This window comes from Heteronotia binoei, chromosome 19 (assembly GCF_032191835.1).
Source record: "Heteronotia binoei isolate CCM8104 ecotype False Entrance Well chromosome 19, APGP_CSIRO_Hbin_v1, whole genome shotgun sequence".
NCBI lineage: Eukaryota > Metazoa > Chordata > Lepidosauria > Squamata > Gekkonidae > Heteronotia > Heteronotia binoei.
The window spans coordinates 17,556,788-17,578,979 of NC_083241.1; the positions used below are offsets into that span (position 1 = coordinate 17,556,788).

The 22,192-nt window shown below is 43.5% G+C and overlaps 1 protein-coding gene across 1 annotated transcript in view; it reads left to right on the forward strand.

Moving 5' to 3' along the window:
• The window catches only part of ABHD2 (abhydrolase domain containing 2, acylglycerol lipase), a 49,013-nt gene extending 29,359 nt beyond the window's left edge, over positions 1-19,654 (forward strand). Inside the window, exons 6-11 of the mRNA XM_060260265.1 lie at positions 4,526-4,709; positions 6,871-6,963; positions 9,353-9,463; positions 11,523-11,592; positions 13,509-13,593; positions 14,116-19,654. Of these exons, the coding sequence (XP_060116248.1) occupies positions 4,526-4,709; positions 6,871-6,963; positions 9,353-9,463; positions 11,523-11,592; positions 13,509-13,593; positions 14,116-14,312 (740 nt within the window). The 3' untranslated portion in view covers positions 14,313-19,654. The remainder of the gene's footprint in view (positions 1-4,525; positions 4,710-6,870; positions 6,964-9,352; positions 9,464-11,522; positions 11,593-13,508; positions 13,594-14,115) is intronic.
• The last annotated feature ends 2,538 nt before the right edge of the window (positions 19,655-22,192 follow it).

A 22,192-nucleotide genomic window follows, 5' to 3' on the forward strand; every position in this document is an offset into this window, starting at 1 on the left:
AATAGACTTTATAGTGGAACTCCCCGCCTCCCAGGGGAAAACGGTAGTGCTGGTGGTGGTAGATACCTTCTCCAAACAGGCACATTTCATTCCTTGCAAACAACTACCAACGGCTAAAAAACTGTCTTATTTATTTTTCCATCACGTGGTTAGGCAACACTCATTCCCTGACAAGGTCATTAGCGACTGCGGGCCGCAGTTCATTGCCAACTTCTGGCGGGAGTTTTGTAAAATGGCGGGGATAGAGCAGGGACTGAGTTCCGCCTACCACCCCCAGACGGACGGACAGACGGAATGTGTAAACAGTCTTCTCGAACAGTATTTAAGGTGCTATATAAACTACCAGCAATCCAACTGGGTGGAGCTGCTCCCGTTTGCAGAGTACGGGTACAACAACAGCCTGCACAGCTCCACCAAAGCTTCACCATTTCAAATAGTGAATGGCTGTGAAGGCAAGCCATTCCCCTTGCTGCCCAGTCCCAAGGGAACAGCGCCACCTAGCTCTTGTCAGCAATGGTGGGAAGGAGTGAGGAAAGGCTGGGCGGTCATTCAGCAGAACTTGGAGATGGCTAAATAGGACTATAAGAAACAAGAAGTGTTTGACAAGAAACACTCTCCGGAGTGGGACTGCAAAGTGGGGGAGAGTGTGTTCCTGTCAACCAAGAACCTACCGTTACCACAGACTTGCAAAAAACTGGCATACAAGTTCTTGGGCCCGTTTAAAATAAAACGAGTAATAAATCAGGTGACAGTAGAATTGGACCTTCCTAAAATGTTTAGTAAAATTCACCCTGTATTTCATTGCAGTCTTCTTCGCAAAGATCCTGGAATTACGTTATGGCACCCCCGCCCTCCAGAGCCCACACCTATTCAAGTGAAGGGTCAGAGTCACCATGAGGTGCAGGAGGTGCTGGACTCAAAAATCCAAAGAGGGATGTTGTACTACCTGGTCCGTTGGAAATATTTCCCTACTAGTTGTGATGAATGGGTCAAGTCAACCGACCTGCAGGCCCCCTCTCTTCTGAAGAAGTTTTACCTACTGCACCCAGAAAAACCCCGAGCAAGAGCTTGGGGGGGGGGCAGTATGTCAGACACTGGAGCATATTGATACTGTATTACTGAAATGCAATGTGTAGCTTGACATGACTAACCCCATTTTGAGCATTTACTACTAACCATGAAGCAGAGGCCTTGCATATCAAAGCAGCAGCAGAGATGTTACTTAACCCCTGCTGTGAATTCCTTTTCATAGTACTAAGAAAAGCAACAGTCCTTTGAAGACAGCATGCCTCAAGGAGAGCCAGCAGGGCTCCTCCGTGAGAAGAGGAACCAAAGAGATAAGGGGAAGGGAAGGTGTTACTTGTATTCTAGAAGTGTGAGACTGTAGTATTGTTTAGAAACTCTTTGATGTACACTACTTAAATACTTGCTTTTCCCGCCAACCGCTATCAGTTCCAATGCTCCTTTGTTCAGAACCTTGAGATATCAAATAAACGTCTTAACGTTTGCAACAAATGGAAGTCCGTTTACTTTGAACCTCCATCGTCTGACACCTGCCCTTCCAGGGGTTGGGAATGCTGCAGAGAGCAGACCAAGGGAAGGGGGCAGGCAGCAGCACAGGGAAGCGGGCTCAGCAACTGCTCTCTGCTGGAACCAACTGCCTGGTTCAAGTGCCAGGGATGCTTGCATGCCAAGCAGCCAAGAGCGAAGGGAGGGGGAGGATAGTGGGGGTGCACAGTGAAAGTTACCCAGGGCTCCGCCTCACTTCCGCCCACGCTCGAGGGCAGCCCTCAGGCACCGTTGTCCTCGGGCAGAGCAGCGCTCGGGCGGCCCCCCACCCACGTAACTCTCCTCCACTGTGGTGGCGCCGGTCGTACATCAGTGCAAACCCTTCCTGTGCCCACATAGCAGCTCATCTGCTCCCAAAAGACTCTCCCCCCCCCCCTGGATTGTGCTGTTAATCACCAAGTAAATTATTTGATGGGGGAAATATTTCAGAAATAGAATTAACATTTGTAGAAGACTTTGCTTGTGGTAGTTCAATACAAGTTTTTGCCTCCAAAAAGTTAATTCTCAAAAGTTCCTTCTTTTTTCTTTCTTTTTTTTTTTTTTAAATGAAAAATAGGGGAGGCATTGCTGGACTGTGGAAAGCAGAAGTGATAAGAGCACTGCCTTGTATTAAGAACATGCTATCACTTTCTCTATGCTGTGCAGATTATAAAGCTGTCATGTCCCAATATTCTGACATACGTAAGGGAGCGAGGTAGGCTGCAAAGAAGCAGAGGGATGCATGAGAGCCTTTTGAAGAAGAAGACGACTGCAGATTTATACCCTGCCCTTCTCTCTGAATCAGAGACTCAGAGCGGCTTACAATCTCCCATATCTTCTCCCCCCACAACAGACACCCTGTGAGGTGGGTGGGACTGAGAGGGCTCTCACAGCAGCTGCCCTTTCAAGGACAACCTCTGCCAGAGCTATGGCTGACCCAAGGCCATTCCAGCAGGTGCAAGTGGAGGAATGGAGAATCAAACCTGGTTCTCCCAGATAAGAGTCTGCACACTTCACCACTACCCCAAACTGGCTTTGGTGAGAGCCAGTTTGGTGAAGTGGTTAAGTGCGTGGACTCTTATCTGGGAGAACTGGGTTTTATTCCCCGCTTCTCCACATGCACTGCTGGAGTGACTTTGGGTCAGTCGTCACTCTCTGAGCTGTTCAGTCGCACCTGCCTTGCAGGGTGTCTTATGGGGAGGGGAAGGGAAATGAGATTGTAAGCCTCTCTGAGACTCCTTTGGGTAACAAAGGGTGGGCTATAAATCCAATCTGCTCCCCACTCCTGAGTAGGGGGATGCAAAAAAGTGGTTAGCAAACATAATGCTGGCAGTGCTGTAGCATTTGAATCTTTACCCTGCTGTCTTATTACCGGGGTTATATTGCTCTAATGGTGAGTAATGCATAGTTTATCACAGGATGGCTAGGGCCCTTTTGGAGAGCAGCTGAGCTCCAAGCAGAGAGGTCTCTTAAAAAGCATTTCAGCTGGTGCCTATTGACGCTTGCTACTTTGTTGGTTGTTGTGATATCTATCAAATTCCTGAGTGGGACCTTCTGTGTAGCTGCTCTTTAATAAACAGTCCTTTTGCAGCCCTTGGGAGATAATTCTAGAGTGGTGTTGAGAAACCCAAAACATTCCTGTTCAGCTCCGCACTGCCCCCTCCTTCATGTGGGAGTTGCTTTCTTTGTGGCTCATCCTTGTTCGTAAACAAGGCTTGAAAAACATTCTGTGCCTCTATTCCAGAATATAACTGTGCAGCTGCTCTCCTCCTGAAGCCCTGAACATTTGAGTCATGAGATGTGTCTCTTTATGGGCATTTCCCAGGGGAGGCTGAGGCTGAGAGAGCCAGTTTGGGGCAGTGGTTAAGTGTGCGGACTCTTATCTGGGAGAACCAGGTTTGATTCCCCACTCCTCCACTTGCACCTGCTAGCAAGGCCTTGGGTCAGCCATAGCTCTGGCAGAAGTTGTCCTTGAAAGGGCAGCTGCTGTGAGAGCCCTCTCCAGCCCCACCCACCTCACAGGGGGTCTGTTGTGGGGGAGGGAGATCCAGGAGATTGTGAGCCGCTCTGAGACTCTTGAGTGGAGGGCGGGGTATAAATCCAATGTCGTCGTCTTCTTCTGCACTATCCTTGCTGAGGAGCACATTGTATGGAGAGTTGCTCCCCTTCCAGGGATCCTGGCTAGGCCCCTCACCTGACCAGAGTCACCTTGTCCGTTTTGTCCTAAGGGAGGGACCATTTTAATGAGGGAATGATTGCAATCACTGCCTAAGTTTTGATGCAGAGTGGAAAAGGCAGGTGGAGGAAAAACAGATGACAATGGGTGGCATGGCTTCTTGTTGCTCCATTTCACGTGAACAGGAGGATGAAGGATAGAAATTAAAAGAGATGATGCAACTTGGATATGCAGCCCTAAATAAAGTGTTAAGGTGAAGGAAGTGGGAGTTAATGGAGGATTGGCAACTGCAGTTAGAGCCCAAATGTGTAGCCTGCTGGAAGCTCATTTATTTATTTTATTTACTGCATTTATAGTCCTCCTACCTATCTGAGACTCAAGGTGAATTACAGGACATAAACACTGCAGTCATGTTACATAAAACAACCAGTGAACAATACAATTGGACTAGGATTACAGAATTAAAGAACAGTGCAAATAACAAACTTTATAAAGTGGGTATAAGATAAACACATAAAGTGGATTACAAGTTAAATAGACTGCAGGAAAAAGCAGATGATACCTGCGGTAATCATTGCAGTGAACTGCAATCCTGTTCCATTATAAAGGTACCTTCCTGGACTCTTCAGTTTTTTTTACAGTTCTAGTCTCTCCTTAAAAATGCTCTCTTGAACTTTATGGTTTTGCACACTCTGCAGAATGATAGAATTTTATACATATATAAAATCTGTCTCTCTAAATGGAGTACTTCAGATGAATCATTGATGTAAAGGTTGCTTGCTCCTTTTCCTTGTTCCATAGGTTGCACATGGGAATTTGAAGCCATGGTAAACTACATCAGGAAAACTTATCCCCAGACCCAGTTGGTTGTCGTGGGCTTCAGTCTGGGTGGAAATATAGTCTGCAAATACCTAGGGGAGAACCAGGCAAACCAGGAGAGTGTGTTGTGCTGTGTCAGTGTGTGTCAAGGGTACAGTGCCCTGAGGTAAGCTTGCTTTCAAGATTGGTGTCATGGCTCACAACCTGAGTTCAATCCTGGCAGAAACTGGGTTCAGGTAGCTGGCTCAAGGTTGACTCAGCCTTCCATCCTTCTGAGATGGTAAAATGAGTCCCCAGCTTGCTGGGGGGAAAGTGTAGATGACTGGGGAAGGCAATGGCAAACCATCCCATAAAAAAAGTCTGCCAAGAAAACATTGTGATGCGACATTACCCCAGAGTCAGAAATGACAGGTGCTTGCACAGGGAATGTGCATACTGTATTCCTTTACCGGGAATGTGCATACTGTATTGGCTGTACTTGAGGACAGCAGTTGCATGCTACATCCAAATGCATACCATTGAACTGATTGATCTGTGCTCCTTTGTGATAGTTCATCTTCATTTAAAAAAAAACAAGTAAATGTGTTTTGTGGCATCGAAATTGCAGCTTTTCTGCACTAGGTGCTGTCATTTAAAATGGAAGGTTAAAAGTGCATGTTACCAGCGAATGAGTGTGACATCCTCAATACTTGGCAGGAGTTAAGTAATGAAAAACAGCCTCTGGAAGCTGCGGTGTTGAGCAGAGGAGTGACAGGAGGGGAAAGGTTGATGTTTATTCCTTTCCCTCTGGTAGTTTCTGTGCCCCCAAATCATCCCTTGAAGAATCTCAGGTGCATTTTAAGCAAGTGTACATCTGGAATGCTGCGGGGCAGGGGGGAGCAGCTGGAGGGGAGGTTTTAGACTGAAAAAACACCACCAGGAAAATACTTCCTTCTGCCACTCCTCTGTGCACAACTGCAGCCACCTGAGGCTATTTTCCCTTCCTTTAAAAAATTCAGAGTTTTGTTGCAAATAAATGGCATGATACTGCAAACCCTGATTCTACCATAATATTGGTTAGCAGTTGGAAGCATTGGGTTCTGATGTAGGGAACTTGGGTAATACCGAATGCTTCCTGGTCTTGTAGTTTTGAAAAGTGGTTGGTCGGGAGTGGGGGAGGGGAAACTAACCTTTGCTCAAATAATTGTCTCCGAGTAGTCTTAATACTTACATGAGTCTTAAGACTTCAAGCCCTAAATACAGTACTTAATGACTTTGTAAAGGAAGTTGTTATTCCATAGTCTGGAACTCATCTAGATTGGGTTGGAGTCAAGGGGGAGATTCCTGTTATCAGAAATAATGAAGGTCAGACCTGTATTATCATGTTCTTATAGACAGGGCTTTTTTGTGTGTGCTGAAAAAACCTCAGCAGGAACTCATTTGCAATTAGGCACACCCTCTGACATCGCCATTGTTTCACAGAGGGCTTCTTTGTTGAAAACAGCCAGCAGGAACTCAGTTGCATATTAGGCCACACTCCCTAATGCCTAGCCAGCTGGAACTGCATTCCTGTGCATTCCTGCTCAGAAAAGCCTGATAATAGAAATTTCTCTGTCATGTGACTGAGGTTGTGATCATAAGCATATTTCTTTAGAAGTTCCATCGAAATTAGTCACTCTGCTTTAAGTAAAGGATATCAGATATTAGTCAAAATTAAGGGATTTTGAATCTGAATATAGTCCTTTTCTAGTTTGGAAAGCGTTATTAAGTGTTAAGGAGTAACACGAAGGAAACAACAGAACATGTCTCATTTCAGTTCAGACTTGAGGAGGAAAGTGTGTGGTATATTTGTGTCTCTTTTATAAACCCTATAAAAATCATAGTAGATAAATACCATACCAGAGAGAGAGAAAGCAGCAGCCATACACTCAAAAAGGGATGGTAATTTTGACAGCAGCTAGCACGATGGCACAATGATCCTCCCTGCATGACTGAATGATGGCTGTATGTATACAAGAAAGCATTTTAAAATGATACATCCATGGTGAAAGGCATCCTGTTAGACAGAGCTTCTGCCTGAAATGCGGAGCCATTATTAGTCTCACGCATAACTTTACTTCTTGATATTTTGTGGTTGGTTCCACATCCTATGGCAGCAATGTTGTTGATAAATTTTTGTGGCTGTGCTCACCGCTCCCAAGTCAAAATTCCAAAGGTGTTCACAGGCTCAAAAAGGTTGAGGATCCCTGAACGACACCATGCAGACTATTTGGAGTGCTTTTGTGACTTGGAGAATGAAATTTGTTTCATCTGTTTAAATAACTAGGTTGGGACTTTTTTTTTTGTAGGGCACAAGAAACCTTCATGCAATGGGATCAGTGTAGGAGATTTTACAACTTTCTCATGGCAGACAACATGAAGAAAATCATCTTATCTCATAGGTATGAAAATGTATGCCTTATAGTACGGTGTTGGATGTTCTAATCCTGTGTCATATGCTCACCCTTGGTTTGTAGACTACTTGCAATTTATTCATTATTCTGAAAGAACCTTTAAGCAGACTGCTACTATTTTAGCAGAGAGCCAGTTTGGTGTAGTGGTTAAGTGTGTGGACTCTTATCTGGAAGAACCGGGTTAGATTCCCCACTCCTCCACATACACCTGCTGGAATGGCCTTGGGTCAGCCATAGCTCTGGCAGAGGTTGTCCTTGAAAGGGCAGCTGCTGTGAGAGCCCTCTCAGCCCCACCCACCTTACAGGGTGTCTGTTGTGGGGGAGGAAGATAAAAGAGATTGTGAGCCACTCTGAAATTCGGAGTGGAGGACGGGATATAAATCCAATGTCGTCGTCTTCTTAGCAGGAGTTGAAAAGCTGAGTAAAACTATGAACTGGTTGTTCACACAACTTCGAATTAGCAGCAGTTTGCCCAAGGCAGTCTGGGGGGGGGGGGAATTGTGGCACTAAAATACTCTATTTATGTGTAGAACCTTTTAAATTCACTCTGATTAACCAAATACTTTGACAAAATATTTTGAGGACTATAATCTCCTTGTTTAAAAAGAGCTCTTGGTTGAAGGCAAAAACTGCCTTTTTGCAGGTTTAAATTACTGCTTGTTTATTGGCCAAAACATTTTGTTTTGCACTTGAAATATAACGGTTGGGGCGAGGGGATAAATAGAGAGCCATTGAGCTAAGATGTCAGTCTTAGCAAAGATGCTGTACTGCCTTATGATACCTGGAATAACTACTGTATTATTGGACTGTGTTATTCCTTGACTTGAGGTCCTGACATATTGCTAAGACTAACTTCTTAGCTCAATGGCTCTCTATTTATCCCCTCGCCCCAACCGTTATATTTCAAGTGCAAAGTGCGCAAAGCAACTACAACTTTTGGCGGGACCTACTCCCCCCCCCCCCACGTCTTAGAGTCCAGGTGGTTATCTGTGCTTCGTTAGCGACCTTGGTTGGTGGAAACAACTTCAATAATAAGTTCCTCAAATAAGCATGCAGAGAGCAAGATGAGCTAAGCAGGATTGCATTTAAGCCAGGGGATAATGATACAGCAAAGAAACTATGGCAAGTGGGATGGAAAGAGGATAACTCTTGACATCTATAATGGATCTTCTGTATTGTAGGGCAAACTCCCAACCTTCTGTGTGTGCACACATACCTTCTCTCTCATTCTGTTCTAACAATGAAGGGGGATCATGCATTCCCCCAGTCCACAACATCCCCTTGTCCATCATGCATCTCCCTGTCCACAGCTCTGTTAATTTTTATTCTGCAGCTCCTCTGCAGTCAAGGCTGTTTCTCAGTTATGTAATCTTCTCCAGGGTTTAATCTGTTTTATGGTGTCTCCACTGAATACCAGGGGACTGAAATGAGTGCTCTGAGTAATTTATCTGGGTGATCTAATGTGGAGGAACAACTGTACCATGATTTTTGGCATGAGTACTGAACCTCCTGTGCCTGATAGTTCAGACAGATGCTTCTCCGCTGCAGAAAAAGATCCATTGAGAAGGTCCAGAGCTGCTGTTACTTTTAATTTGGCTTCAGTGTCGTGTAGTTTTAAGACACAGTAAAAATTGCCACTTTTTAAAAGCACAAATTTCCCACTCCGTTCTGGCAGTCCCAAACTTCTCAGACTTGCTCAAGTTGCCTCAACAGCTGCTTCAGATGTGATTCAGCCAATGTTAAGCACTGTTAACTCCCAGTGATTGATTTATTTACTTTATTTATTTTCTCATGGAGACTCAAGGCCAATTACATGATCAATGCAATCAATAGGGAATATGTGTAATAAGCCATGTAATTGGCTAGGAACTCCAGAAATTTGAAGCAGTGCTGTCATCTGAACAAAGCATCCTGCTTGCTTGTTCCTTTCTATCCTGCCTTCTTCCAAGGAACTGCATAGTTTCCTCCCTTTTCCTACTATATCCTTACAGCAACCCTGAGAAAACTGTTAGACTAAGAGAGAATGGCAAGGGTATCCAGTGAACTTTCTGGATAAACAGGAATTTGGACCTGGGTCTCCCAGTATATATATGTAACCACACTAGTTCAAGATTTTTGATGTTTGCACCCTTTTATTGGCACACACTTTTAAAAGTCATGTCAGTAGCACATTTGCAGGATTAAATTTCTGCCATTCATCTTGGTTTCACTCAGCACAGGTTCAGGTTCACTATTGTCTTGGAACTGAAATTGCTGTGAAATTGACACCTTAAAATCAGAGTCCACTGAAGCTCTGTGGGTCAGTTCTAAATCTAGCAGCTGCTCTTATTAGTTACCATATCTGTGTGACAGATGCAATTATTTCTGTGTATTTCAGACATGTCTTGTTTGCTGACAGCCCTAAGAGACCCCAGTCTTTAGTGGATACAGACTTGAACAGACTTCACACTGCAACATCTCTCATGCAGATAGATGACAATATCATGAGGTATATCAGTAAACTGTTTTGCCATAATTTGAATCTGTGCATCAATATACATGAAGGAAATGTGACCAAGTATTGCCAGACCAACCTCATTTCCTTCTTTGATGAAGTGACAAGCTTACAGGATTGTGAGTCCTGGAAAAGTAGGTGGATGTAGATAAGAAGCAATTCAGCAAGGATATGAGTCATGTTCTACATTTGGTAACAAAAATGAGAAGCATGTATACTGGATGGGGAACACACTTCTGGGTAGCAGTGTGTGTGTGAACAAGATCTTGGGGTACAGGTGGATTGTAAATTAAATATGAGGAGTCAGTGTGATGCAGTGGCAAAAAAAGGCTAGTACAGTCTTGAGGTATATCAACAGAGACAATACATCCAAATCACAAGATGTTTTAGTCTTGCTGTACCCCGGATTAGTCATGCCACACTTGGAGTACTGTGTGCAGTTCTGGAGGCCTCACTTCAGAAAGGATGTGGACAGAATGGAGTTCATGCAGAGGGGGGTGATGAACATGATCAGGGCCTAGAGACCAAGTCCTACAAGGAAAGTCTGAGGGACTTGGGAATGTTCAGTCTTGAGAAGAGGAGGTTTAGCAGGGGATATGTTTGCCCTCTTTAAGTATTTGAAAGGGGTTCACTTAGAGGAGGGCAGGGAGCTGTTCCTTTTGGCAGCAGAGGAGAGGACTCACAATGATGAGTTTAAGATCAGAAAGGTATTGTGGCACTATTAGTGGGTTTTTTTCATAGTTCAGCAGTGAAATTGGCTGCCTAGGGAGGCTGTGAGCTCCACCATCACTGGCAGTCTTCAAGCAGCATCTGGATGAAAACTTCTCAGGACTGATCCTGTGTTGAGCAGCGGGTTGGACTAGGTGGCCTGTGTGGCCCCCTCCAACTCTGTGATTCTCTTTCATAATCTTCTTGCCCTCTGTCAGCCGATGTAACTTTACTGAATAAAATGCTTAGCTGAACTGACGCCATCTTTAAACGCTGTTACTAACCATGAGAAAGTGCAGATGTTGCCAATGCTTGATGTGAACATTTCTTTCCCTTGATACTAACAAAGGCAGAAATTCCCCCCTTTGAAGATAAAGCGCCTCCAGGGACAGCCGCCAGGCAATCCCCGGAAGACTAACAGTAACAATAAGATAAGAGAGGGAGACCATGTGAATCTTTGCACCTCACCTCAGCAATGTTTAGAATTGTGGCTTTGTATAGTTCCCTTTGATGTACCCCAATATAGCCTGCCCTCTAATGCTACAATGTATCAGTCTCAATTTTCCTTTGTTCCGATGCTTATGGATTATCAAATAAAGCCTAACTTTGCAATAATTCAAGGTCTGGTCAATTTGAGATCCCATCGTCTGACACCCTCTACATTTGGTTTGCTGTAGGAAGGCCTTTTCAGAACTATCTTTTTCCCTGGATAGCAATGCTATTGGTGACTATACTGGATTTTTGTTAGTGAAGCAGGACTTCTCTGTTTACTTTGCCTCTTTCTCAGCCCTTTGATTTCAGTGGACTTAAAAGGGTGTAACTCTGCTTAGGATTGTATTGTAAGTAGCTGTGCCCCTAATTGGTCCGGGGAAGGAAACGCCAGCCAGGGAAATGTAGCTGTGCCCTCTTCCCTGGAACAATTAGTTTCTTGGAATTCAATATAGATAATCTAAAATTGTAGTTAAGAGTAAGAAGAATTTAGAAATAACTGTAATACACCCTGGAAGTTTTATTGAACAGTTTCTTCTAAAGCCTAAGCAAACCTCAGGCTTTGAAACAAATGATGATTCCACTCACTTTGTATAAGCAAATTGTTTTCTGATTATTTCGTTGTTCTTTATTTCATTTTCTGTCCCTTCAACTACAGGTTGGTGGGATTATGGATAAAATGAAAACAGAGCAAATCAGTAAAACAATAAATACTCTTGTTTTAGTGTTTGCTCTGTTTTCATTTTATCTTATTCTGGGAGTGGGAACTAGAAGAAAATGATGTCCTGTTGCAAAAGAATTTTTCCTGGGCCTTAAGTTTGTTTGTTTTAAATTTTAAATTTCTCTGTGCTTTTAGGAAATTCCATGGCTACCAGTCCTTAAAGGAATATTACGAACAGGAGAGTTGTTTGCGTTTCTTGTACAGGGTGAGTTGCCACAATAAATATTGTTAAGATTTACAATGTTTTCAGGTGGTTTGGTTATTGGTGTCTTCTGAAAGAGCCTCCCAGTGACAGAGGCTGTGTGTTATGTCCCTGTATACTGTCCCAGTGCTAATGTGTAACAGAGGGTGGAAGTGGCAGGCTGGGTATCAGGGAGGTACTGTAAGGAATATTGAAAGAGGGTTAATGTTTTAAGCCTGTTTGTATTTTTGAGTAAAAAATAACATTGTTAATTGGGTGTGCTTGTGTCCTTTAAAGTTTAAATCTCTGGCATCTGGCATTACATTTTATGGTACACATGACCTGACCTGACAAAGTGACATTTGTCAGATCTTCTGTTTGTAACAATTGAGGTGCTTTAAGGTGTAGTCAGCTGGTAGAAGGACATCATTCTATGAAATTAAATAACCTAAAAATTTATTATTTGGCATGCGGTCATTGTCTGTTACAGTGGGATAGCTCAAATTCCTGTGTTCTTCCTTGCTTCTCAAGTTCAATCAATTCAATGTATTGTATACAGCAAGCATAAAACTCTATACTTAGGACCCTGTAGACAAAACATCTATAAGCCTTTTGAGAGTAAGGACTGTGTTTTTGTATTTCTCACTACCACCACTTAAAAGTATTCACTCTTCTAACTCATTCTGCAAGGGTCAAATCCTTAAATTTGGTGCTGGCTGCAAGTGATAAATGGATTTTTCAGAAAGACAATCCCATGAATTGATTGCTGTCACAGAACAGTGCTGTGCTAGAAGAGATGTTGTTTGCCAGTACTAGGGAAAGTAAATTTTTCTGTGACCAGGTTACCTAGGCTGTAATCAGCTCTTGTCTTGGTTGGATGCAATAGTAGTCTGTTAAATGGGAATGGTATTTCCCTAGTGTCCCGCCCAGGCCGGGACTCCGCGGAGGGCCCCCCCCCCCGCAGCCGCCAGCCATTCCCCCCCCCCCGCACTGACACTCCCGGAGCGCCCCACATCGCCACTGGAGGCCCCCACAGACCCGCCGCCACTCACCTGGGTGTCCGACGCCCGAGCCACAACCCCAGCAGCACCCCTCAGCCAGCGTGCCCGCCCATGGAAGCGAGGGGTTCGACCGGCGCGCAGCGTCGAAGGAGGCTGGGGCCAGGAGGTCGGGAAGGAGGCCAGCAGCAGGGAAAGGAGGGGCCGGCAGACCGAGCCGCAGCTGCTGCCGCCACCGCACCCCGACGCTCCACAAGGACCCAGGAAGGCCCAGCAGCCTTTTGGGGGAAACACCTAGCCATTTTGGGGAAACACCATTCTCATTTTCAGGCCAAATGAACAGGAAATGTGAACCTCTGATTATTCTAACTGTGCTCATCTTCCATTAATCAATGTTGCCATGGGCATTCAGAATGCCTGTCATTGTATATAGGATGACTACAGTGGTCTGAATGCTCTTCTAAAGCATTTGTTACAATGTGTGAGGAAGTGCTCTCAGTGTTCCTGTGTGACCCTACTTAGGTATCCTCAGAATGTTGGGTTTCCTATAATGTCTCTTCAGTTTTAAATTTAGTTCATTTGTATCCTATCTTCTTCCCCAATAGAGACCTGGGGCCTCTTACAGTGTTGTCCTCTCCTTCATCTTACCCTCACAACAACTCTGTGAAGTAGGTTAGGCCAAGGTCACCTGTTAAGTTTTTATGGCCGTGGGGATTCAGATTTGGGTTTCCCAGATCATGAACCAGCACTTTAACCACTACACCACTAGTTGTCAAGACAAGAACAGAACAGCCCCACAGATTCAGAGCAACTGCAGGATGTGACATTTGACCATTCCTTTGGATGCAGCTTGAGAGTATGTGGCTTTTGTTGTCGATAGAATCAAGCTCAGTTACAGACCATGCCTTACTACACTTTTGTGTTCTTTCCATTACAATGCAGATCTATGTTCCCCTCTTGCTGGTTAATGCTGCTGATGACCCTCTAGTGCATGATAGTCTGTTATCAATTCCAAGAACCCTTGCAGGTGAGTTGAAAACTTAGATTTAAAAAAAATCAGTTTTCTTTTGATTTTCTACCACCACACACACATACACTCTGTTACTTAAAAGGAATACCTTGTGGGTACTGGAATAACTCAGGCGGCATCTTTCCTCCTGGACTTTAGTGAACAGTTGTTTTGGATTTTGAGCAGTCTGCAAGGCAGTGATGCACTGGGAAATGCAGGCAGCCTAAAGAGTCTTGGGATTTGCTTAGGGACAGCGTGAAGAATATTCCTGCCCATTGGCCTGATTTTAGGAGAAGTAACATGGAGTTGAATTCTGCAGGTTGCAGCCTTCCCTTTTAACTAATGCATCCTACAGTCTGGGGCGAGTGTCTGTGAAGTGCCCTCTTGAGTACTATTGGCTCCCTGCAAAGTATATGTCCCAATCAAGGGGATATACTTTAAGTGTAGTTTTCTCACCCTTAAATCTGGCCTCCAAGTTTTATCAGAATACAGAATTTTTCCGCTCAGATTCTAAAAAGTATTGTTTTGTCCCTCTTGCAGAGAAGCGAGAAAATGTCATGTTTGTTCTGCCACTACATGGAGGTCACCTGGGCTTCTTCGAAGGTGCAGTACTCTTTCCTGAGCCCCTCACCTGGATGGATAAACTTGTGGTGCAGTATGCCAGTGCCATATGCCAGTGGGAGCAGAATAAATCTCAGTGTTCTGATACAGAACAGTCGTCATCTGGCCAAGAGTAAATGGTCCCAAAGACTTTTCAGGTTGTTTCATCTTATCTCCACCACCCCCATCTTCTGGGACTCTTTACTTCTCCCCCCTGCTTTTCCAGGCTTGTCATCTTGACTTCTTGAAGTTGGGTCTGTCCACAGTGCTTCATGCCAAAGCAGAGGTACAACAGAGGGGCAGTGTCTGGTTTGGAGTATGTCTGAATGTTGCAGTCCTCTTTTCTGTGCATTTAAAGAACTGATCCACTGTATTGGAGTTGCTGTCTGTAACTTGCTTCGGAGGTTCAGAAACTCGTGCAGTGGCCATGAACATCTTCTAAAGTAGGATGAAGGTCCAGCAGTCCTGACCATCAGTCCACACCTTCACCAATCAAAAACCATCTTCTGGAATTTTGCAGAATTACATCTAGCTGTTAGTGATGTGGTTTTTAGGCGTTAACAATTTCTTTGTGTTTGCATTTTTCTTCCTCCCCCACACCAACATGGGGGGGAGAACCTTATATCACATCTGTAAAAGAAGCCCACAAGCAAGGAGAAGATGAGGGGACTGAAGTTTCCAGAAATTAATCCCTTCTCAACCATTTTGTTGAAGCACTTCTGATGGTTTTTAACATGTTATCAGCGTGTTCAGTTATTTCAGAATTCTGCAGGGTGCATTCAGTCACATGGTACTGTTTTTGGTTGGGACTTCATGGTCAATCAATACAATAGATTCCCTGCTCGGTTAACATTTCTTGAGACTAAAATGGTAGACTTGTGATACCTGCCTTTTTAAATGTGCGGACTTCTATTTCCACACAGGGTTGCTTGTGTGCTCTTAACCCAGGCCTTTTAATGCTGTCTTAAGTGGAAGCCAGTTACTGTTAGACTGTGGGTAGTTCATTTTTTCCCCTTCAGGATACTTCATAGTGAATCAATATATATGCTCTTAGGAACTTGTGGGGGGATATTATATCTGTGTTTCTGTTCTGTGTTTGTTTCTTCCACCTCTCATGTATGTCAGAGCAGCAAATCAAAAGAAAAACATCTCCCCAAGTTTTTTAAAACATTGAATCTCTGTTCTGACCACCATGACTTGCCTTAGAGAAGTTGACAGTAATCAAAAACCCTAAGCTGATATTTCTATGTGACTACATGCTTCTGAAGTTACTGAGAACTTGTAGGACAGTTTTAGGAGTCTGCTGGAACATTAGCATTCCCCTTATTGCAAAGTTTTTGGGACCAAGACAGGCACAGGGAACTGGCAAGGGTTGCTCATGGGTGCTTACAGTATGAAGGCCTAAAAAGATTTTTTGCCCCCTTGTTGCAGTGGAGACAGACTTCTGAACTGAGCCAGACAGTTGCCACCTTGGGAGAAAAATCTTGCCCTGTCAGTTAAAAAAAAGCAAAAGCAAAACCTGATTAAAGTGATGGTGGAACTTTATAGTCAAACTGTGCTTCATTTTCACTTGGTATTGTTAGTTCCTCTGTGGCTCCCTCACCTCTGCAGTTCTCTCACAATGATGGTTAGCACTTTATGTTTCACTCATGGTTTTGCTTTCTAGGCGCTTTAATTTGTAGCCTTTTAACGCATGTAAGAAAACTTTCTGGACTTCAGTACTGTGCTGTATGCTTCCAGGACCAGTTTCTGAAATTCAGAGGGCATATGATTGGTGACTCTGTATGTTCTTTTTGTTTTGTTTTAATTGAGCAATAATCAACTACTGTAGCGAAGGTGCTTTTCTCTCATCAAGAATCAGATCTTTTCATTTTGCCTTAGTCCAGCAATTTTTAATCGGGTCAGCAATCTGTGACCTAGACTTGTTTTCATGTGAGAAAACTGAGGACCTGTTGTTCCCTCAGAGAGAAGGAACAAGTGACCAAGCCAGAAAAAATGGCAAAGCTTGTGGAATTTCCCCACAGCTGCACATACCGGTTTTTTTAAAGTAGGTTTTAAAATAATCTTCAGCTTCTTCATATACCATTCTCTGGCAATTCCCTATACATTGATAATCAAAACCAAAAACATATAGGGCATAAAATTCCATGCATCTAATGTAGTAATTCCATAAGCAGGGGAGAGCAATACCTCAAATCCATCTCCCACTTGAGTAGAGGCTCATATAGGTGATTAAGTCAGTTTCAGTAGCTACAGTGTATAAAACGGGAGATAAAGTGGCTTATTTCTCTTCCAACATATTTACATTTTTTAACGGTAAGCTATAAGAAAATCTGTTGTTTTGCATCAGTCTCCAACATGTTACTTTACTGCTGCCTCTTCAGTCTGTAGCCATTTAATCAAAGCGACAGACAGAGACAGCAGTCCTAGCTCTTGTCACTGAGATCCTCCTTTCCTTCTGGCTTTACTTTTTCGATGTTTTCAATACACAGGAAATGGCATTCACTCCCCCCCCTCATTAGAATGTTATCGTCTTACAACTTTTTAAAAATGCAAACTATAATCTAAGAGAATCCATCAAACCCCTTTGAAAACAAGGCTTTATTTCCTTCCTCTTTCTGTGGAAAGTGAAGTTTGAGGACACAATTTGATCATGTTTCAAAGGGCCTTTCAGTGGCAGATGATCATGTGTGTGAGCAAGACAAGAAGCAAATGCCTCTACTCCTTTTAGTCTAAACACTTCTTTACTCAGGGATTACATTGCCATGGAACTGTATTTATAGCCTTTTCTGAGAAGCAACAATTTTCTATTACTGAATTTGTTTTGAGTGGTGGTGGTGGAAACATGCACCATTCTATCTACACCACCACCCTTCAGAAATCATGTGGACAAATCACTGTTTGCAATTCATGGAGCAGTTTCCACCCCCTTTCAGATATGGAAAGCCCAAATCTTAATTTGACATGGCCAATCAGGGACATATGTACTCATCACGTTGTAGACTGATTCTCACCAACACTGCCAGTGAGTCAACAAACAAGGGGAATTCTTAGCTGCTTGAGGTCTTCTGTAGACTATAATAGTATATTATAGTCTTCTGTAGACTATAAAAACACAGGAGGAAACGAGCTGATGAGAGCTTGACCAATTAAAAGTAGCTGCAGAAATTCCAATTAAAAATGGCACTGAATTTCTATTAGTGATTTTCCAGTGAAGTCAAAATGTAATGCACATTCAGACATTCTGTGTTCTGTATCATTCTAGAAAGGCAACAGGATTTGTTTGGAAGTAAAACCAGAAGAAAAGCTGGCCAGCGTTTATGGTTGCTGTGTGGAAACTTGCAACATTAACTGTATTTTTAAAAATAGTGTTGCAAATTGTTTGTTTTGACAATTAGTGCACTGAATATTGACCCTGACCCCCCGAGCTGTTGCAGTCAACTGACTCGTTATGCAGTAACAGCCACCATGTTGAATGATTGAAAGCAGCCTTTGCCAGGTGACAGTAATGCATAAACTTGACCATTTCCTGATGATACCTGGAGTGCTTGGGATACAGTAGCTCCACTGTCTTGCAGTATGGTTAGCATCTTGACAGCTTGTTGATGCCTCCATTCAAAAGAAGCCTTACTGTGTTTGAATCATCACATGCTTGAGGAAGTTATGGTTAGACGCTTTAAGCTTAGCTTTGGAAGGCTCAAAGCAGTGATTGGCAGCTTAATTTCCTAACTTTGTTTGCTTAGTTTTTAAAAAGGAATGTTGCAATGGGCCCAAATCCACTTGCATCTCCCACTTATCCATATAAACAGTGAGGTAAGCAGTTTTCCTTTAATTCCATTTTCTTAGTGGTACATGCTCGTTATTATTGAACTTCCCTTGGACTTGTTGCCAAAACTGAAGTCCAAAGTAGTTGTTTTGGTATTTATCATAGGAGACTAGGAAAAGGGTCCACCTTTGCATCAGTGAATATTCATGACAGCAGTAAAACCACTTTATTGTGTGGAAGAGTCCACACTGTCCTGCCTCCCATATTTCTGTTCCATTGGCAAGTCTATTGCTTTGTGCCATGTGGGGGGTCTTGGTGACACACCAGGTGAATTTACTGCAGATGATCAAAATGAGGGCAAAAGCCAATCAGCTCTTGGTGTGACATTTCTGTAAACAGCTATTTAGAAGCCAGGGTCATTTGCTTGCTTTAAAGCAAGGACTCAGTTGAAATAGGATTATCGTTGGAGTGTGTGGCCTTTTTTCTCTTTTGATAAGAGTCCTATATGATTTTCTACATTTGTTCCCATCTAGAATTTTTTTTTTTAAGACCACTTTAGCTTTCAGGCATAGTTGCATGACATAGTGAGATTAAATCATCTGAGGTGGTTTTGGGGGAAAGTATTTGGATTTACCAAGAACTGTACTGAATCTCATTGAAGCATCTGGCATTCTGTTCTTTTTGCTGGTTACGTCAAAGGGGCACAACCATGAAAGGGCAGCATTTACCAAGGTGGGTCTCAGAACTGGCACTCCCGCCCATGACCAGAGGAGCTCGACCCATCTTCCTCTGAGTGAGCAGCTTCATTTTAGCTCCTCTGTCCTAACTCCCAGGAGCTTGACTGGTTCCAGTTACAGAGATACAATCTGTCATGCAGAATTCCTGAGAATACACAGCTCAGCAGCTATCTCTGCTTGTGCAGAAAAACACAAACACAACACCTTCTTTCAATCAAAGAAGGCTAAATTTCATATCAGTGTGGCTACTTAAAAGCATTGCCTGTCAAGGGACCATGCTGCTTCTGGGAATACAAAGCATTCAGTCCACCATCCCTGTGAATTTGTTGTTTCTCAAGCCGATTGCTTCGCTTTATTTTAAAGTGATTTGTGACTCCCACTGATTCATTCGGGACAGTTTTATTTCTCCTGATTAAGCAGGAAAGCACAACTTTTTGAGAGGCCGCTCCCCCCCTTTTCCCTCTCCTGCACATACCCAAGCAGAGTGATAACCCAACTCCTCAGGAAGCTTAGACCTGAACCTGTGCGCTCTTTGATTTCTGTCACTGCAGCTGCCTTATTGGAGTGAGTAGAATGTGGTGTGTTTTCTTATTTTAAAGGTATCTCTTGAACCTGAATTTTGCTGGCCGTTTTTGCTTCCAAATAGACATTTTGGAAACCCATCACTTTCACATTCCTGATTCCTTTGGAAACAAAAATGCCCTGAAAAGGTTTCATGTGTGTAAGCGATTCTTCTAGTTGTTGGTTCCTTTGTTGGACTTTCAGGACCAGTTGCTGATAGGATGAAGATTTGCAACTAGCAATGCAATTTTTTCTAAATCTGCTAATGTTTTAAGAACTTATAAAAAAGTGTGTCCTTGGGTTTTTTTGTTCTGTAAGTGATAAACAGGTCATTGCAAACAGTGATTTTGTTAATATTTGATTAAATGGAATTTCTTTGCTTAAAAAATAAAGAACTTAATTGAGTTCAGAATGAGTTTGTGATGTGTTATTTATTTCTCCAGGCTTGTGAGGTGTACAGTGAAAGTAGCAGCCCAAGTGCAGTGTTGCAGTTCTGTATATTTTTGACCCTTCTGATTCCTTTAAATTTGACTATTCAAAGTTTGCAAAACGCTGTGAACTTATATCTTGGGCTGGGGTGGGCAGGCTTGCCAGTTCTCTCTCAGAATGCCCATATATCCATGAATCTTGATTTTATCCCACTCCTCTGTCAAGGATATTTTGTAACAGAACATTGCTGTATTTAGGCTTGGTTTGGCTAATGCAAAACTTCTGCATTGTAACGTCCTGTCATATTCTGTAGTGGTGTTGAATTCTGCCAGCTGGGCCAAATGCTACTAATGGCTGAACTGTTTTTTGTGGGATGCTGAAGGACCAATGCAAAAAGGCAAGCAGGGGCTGTGTCTGCCTTCCAGTTTTCTTCCAGCTTTGGGATAGCGTAGTGTCAGTTTTATTCTGTGTTGTTGTTTTACCTGGGCGAGATCATCACAAAGCACTTCTGATCCCAACAACATTCCTGCTCTGCTGCTATGCCTCTACTTAGGGTGAGTGGGTGTTGCTTGTGTCCCCGTCCCACTGCTCCTTTTAGAAAGCCCCCTCCCTTCACAACAGACATCCTGTTTGGCTTGAGTATCAGCCAGTAGTCCAATGAATGCACCTCTTTTAGAGGTATCAGAGCTCTTTCCATTTCAGGGGGACCCCTGCTGGTGTGCTTTCACAGCTCAAATAGGCCTGGTATTTGGTTTGAGGAACAAGAACTGTTCTTATAAGCATAGCCAGCTTTAAGAGGGGATTGGATACAAATATGGAGCAGAGGTTCATCAGTGGCTATTAGCCACAGTGTGTGTGTGTATATATGTGTGTGTGTGTGTACGTACACACACATATATTGACCACTGTGTGACACAGAGTGTTGGACTGGATGGGCCATTGGCCTGATCCAACATGGCTTCTCTTATGTTCTTAAGAATGGCAGCACTGCATTGTGAATTCAATTTCACGGGGAGAAGGGAGGAATGGGGCAAAGAAAAGAGAATCAGCTTCTCTTGACTTTCTTGCTCCCCAGCATCAGAAAGTATTGTAAGCTGTTGTAAGAAAAAAACTGAGGATTTGGCTGAGCTAGTTTGTTCCAGTGGTTAGAATGTTAGACCAAGAACTGGGAGATCCGAGTTCAGTTCCCCACTCTGCAGTGAATTTGCTGGGAGACTTTGGGCACATTTTTCAGCCTAGACTGCCTCATAGGGTGGTTGTGAGGATAACATGGATGAGGGGAGAACCATAGATTGAGCTCCTTGGAGAAAAAAGTGGAATAAAAATGTGTCTGATAGGCATGGTGAAAGTTACAAGATACTTGTGCTTGTCCGCATGGACACAGCTGCTTGCATCAAAGAGCCCATGCTGCACGGTCCCTAATCCACCTCCCTGGTATACTTAAAACAACACCATGGAGAATACACCAAGGTGCAGGAGTGAGCTGGTGGTGAATTTCACTGGAAGACAGAAAGGTCTTCTGTCTGGGAGGGTGTACTTTGGGTCTCTTATCTGGAGCTCACAAAGATGTGGAATTGGCTCTCATATTGAAGCCATCACACAACTACTGTGAATCAGAAGGCATTTGCCATGCCCACATCTTGATGGTGGTAATCTTTTTGCAAAATAAATACGTGGAGTAGCTGTGCAAAAACCAGATGGGGTCTTCTAAACAGGGAGTGGAAGCTTCATGTTTATAACTAGCTGTTTTGCAAGCCTTTCACAAAAACTGTTTCCAGTTTGTCTGAGGCTTCTTTCTGGAATCTTGTCCCCCTCTGCCACTGACTGCTGTTTCCCCCCCTAAAATCATAAGGTTACAACCACACAAAATTGTAGAGTTGGAAGGGACCATACAGGCCATCTAGCCCAATGTAGTTCAATGCAGGTTCAGCCTAAAGCCTCCTTGAGAAGTGTTCATCCAAATGCTGCTTGAAGACTGCTAGTAAGGGGGAAACTCATCATTTCCCTGGGCAGCTGATTCCATTGCTGAACTACTCTTATTGTAACCCCCACGCCAATACACAGCTGGCATTTCCGCCTGTAATTTAAACCCCTTATTGTGAGTCCTGTCCTCTGTTGCCAACAGGAAAAGCTTCCCACCCTCCTCTTTCGTGAGACTTCCAGATATGTAAAGAGAAAACTTACGTACCCCCACCACCACCTCTTTTCCAGACTGAACATTTCCAAGTCCCCTCAGGCTTAGATCTTGGCCTCCAGGCTCCTGATCATCTTCGTCACACTCTTCCGCACCCATTCCATTCTGACCACATCCTTTTTGAAGCGAGGCCTCCAGAACTCCAGGTGTGGCCTGACCAATGCATTGTACAGCAGGACTCTGACATCTTTTAATTTGAATGTTATGCCTCTGTTGATATATTCCAAGATGGCATTAGCCATCTGCTCACGCTATTTAGTTTACAGTCCACCTATACCCCAAGATCTCACACACATTGCTACCCCAGAAGTATAAGCTCATCCAGTATGC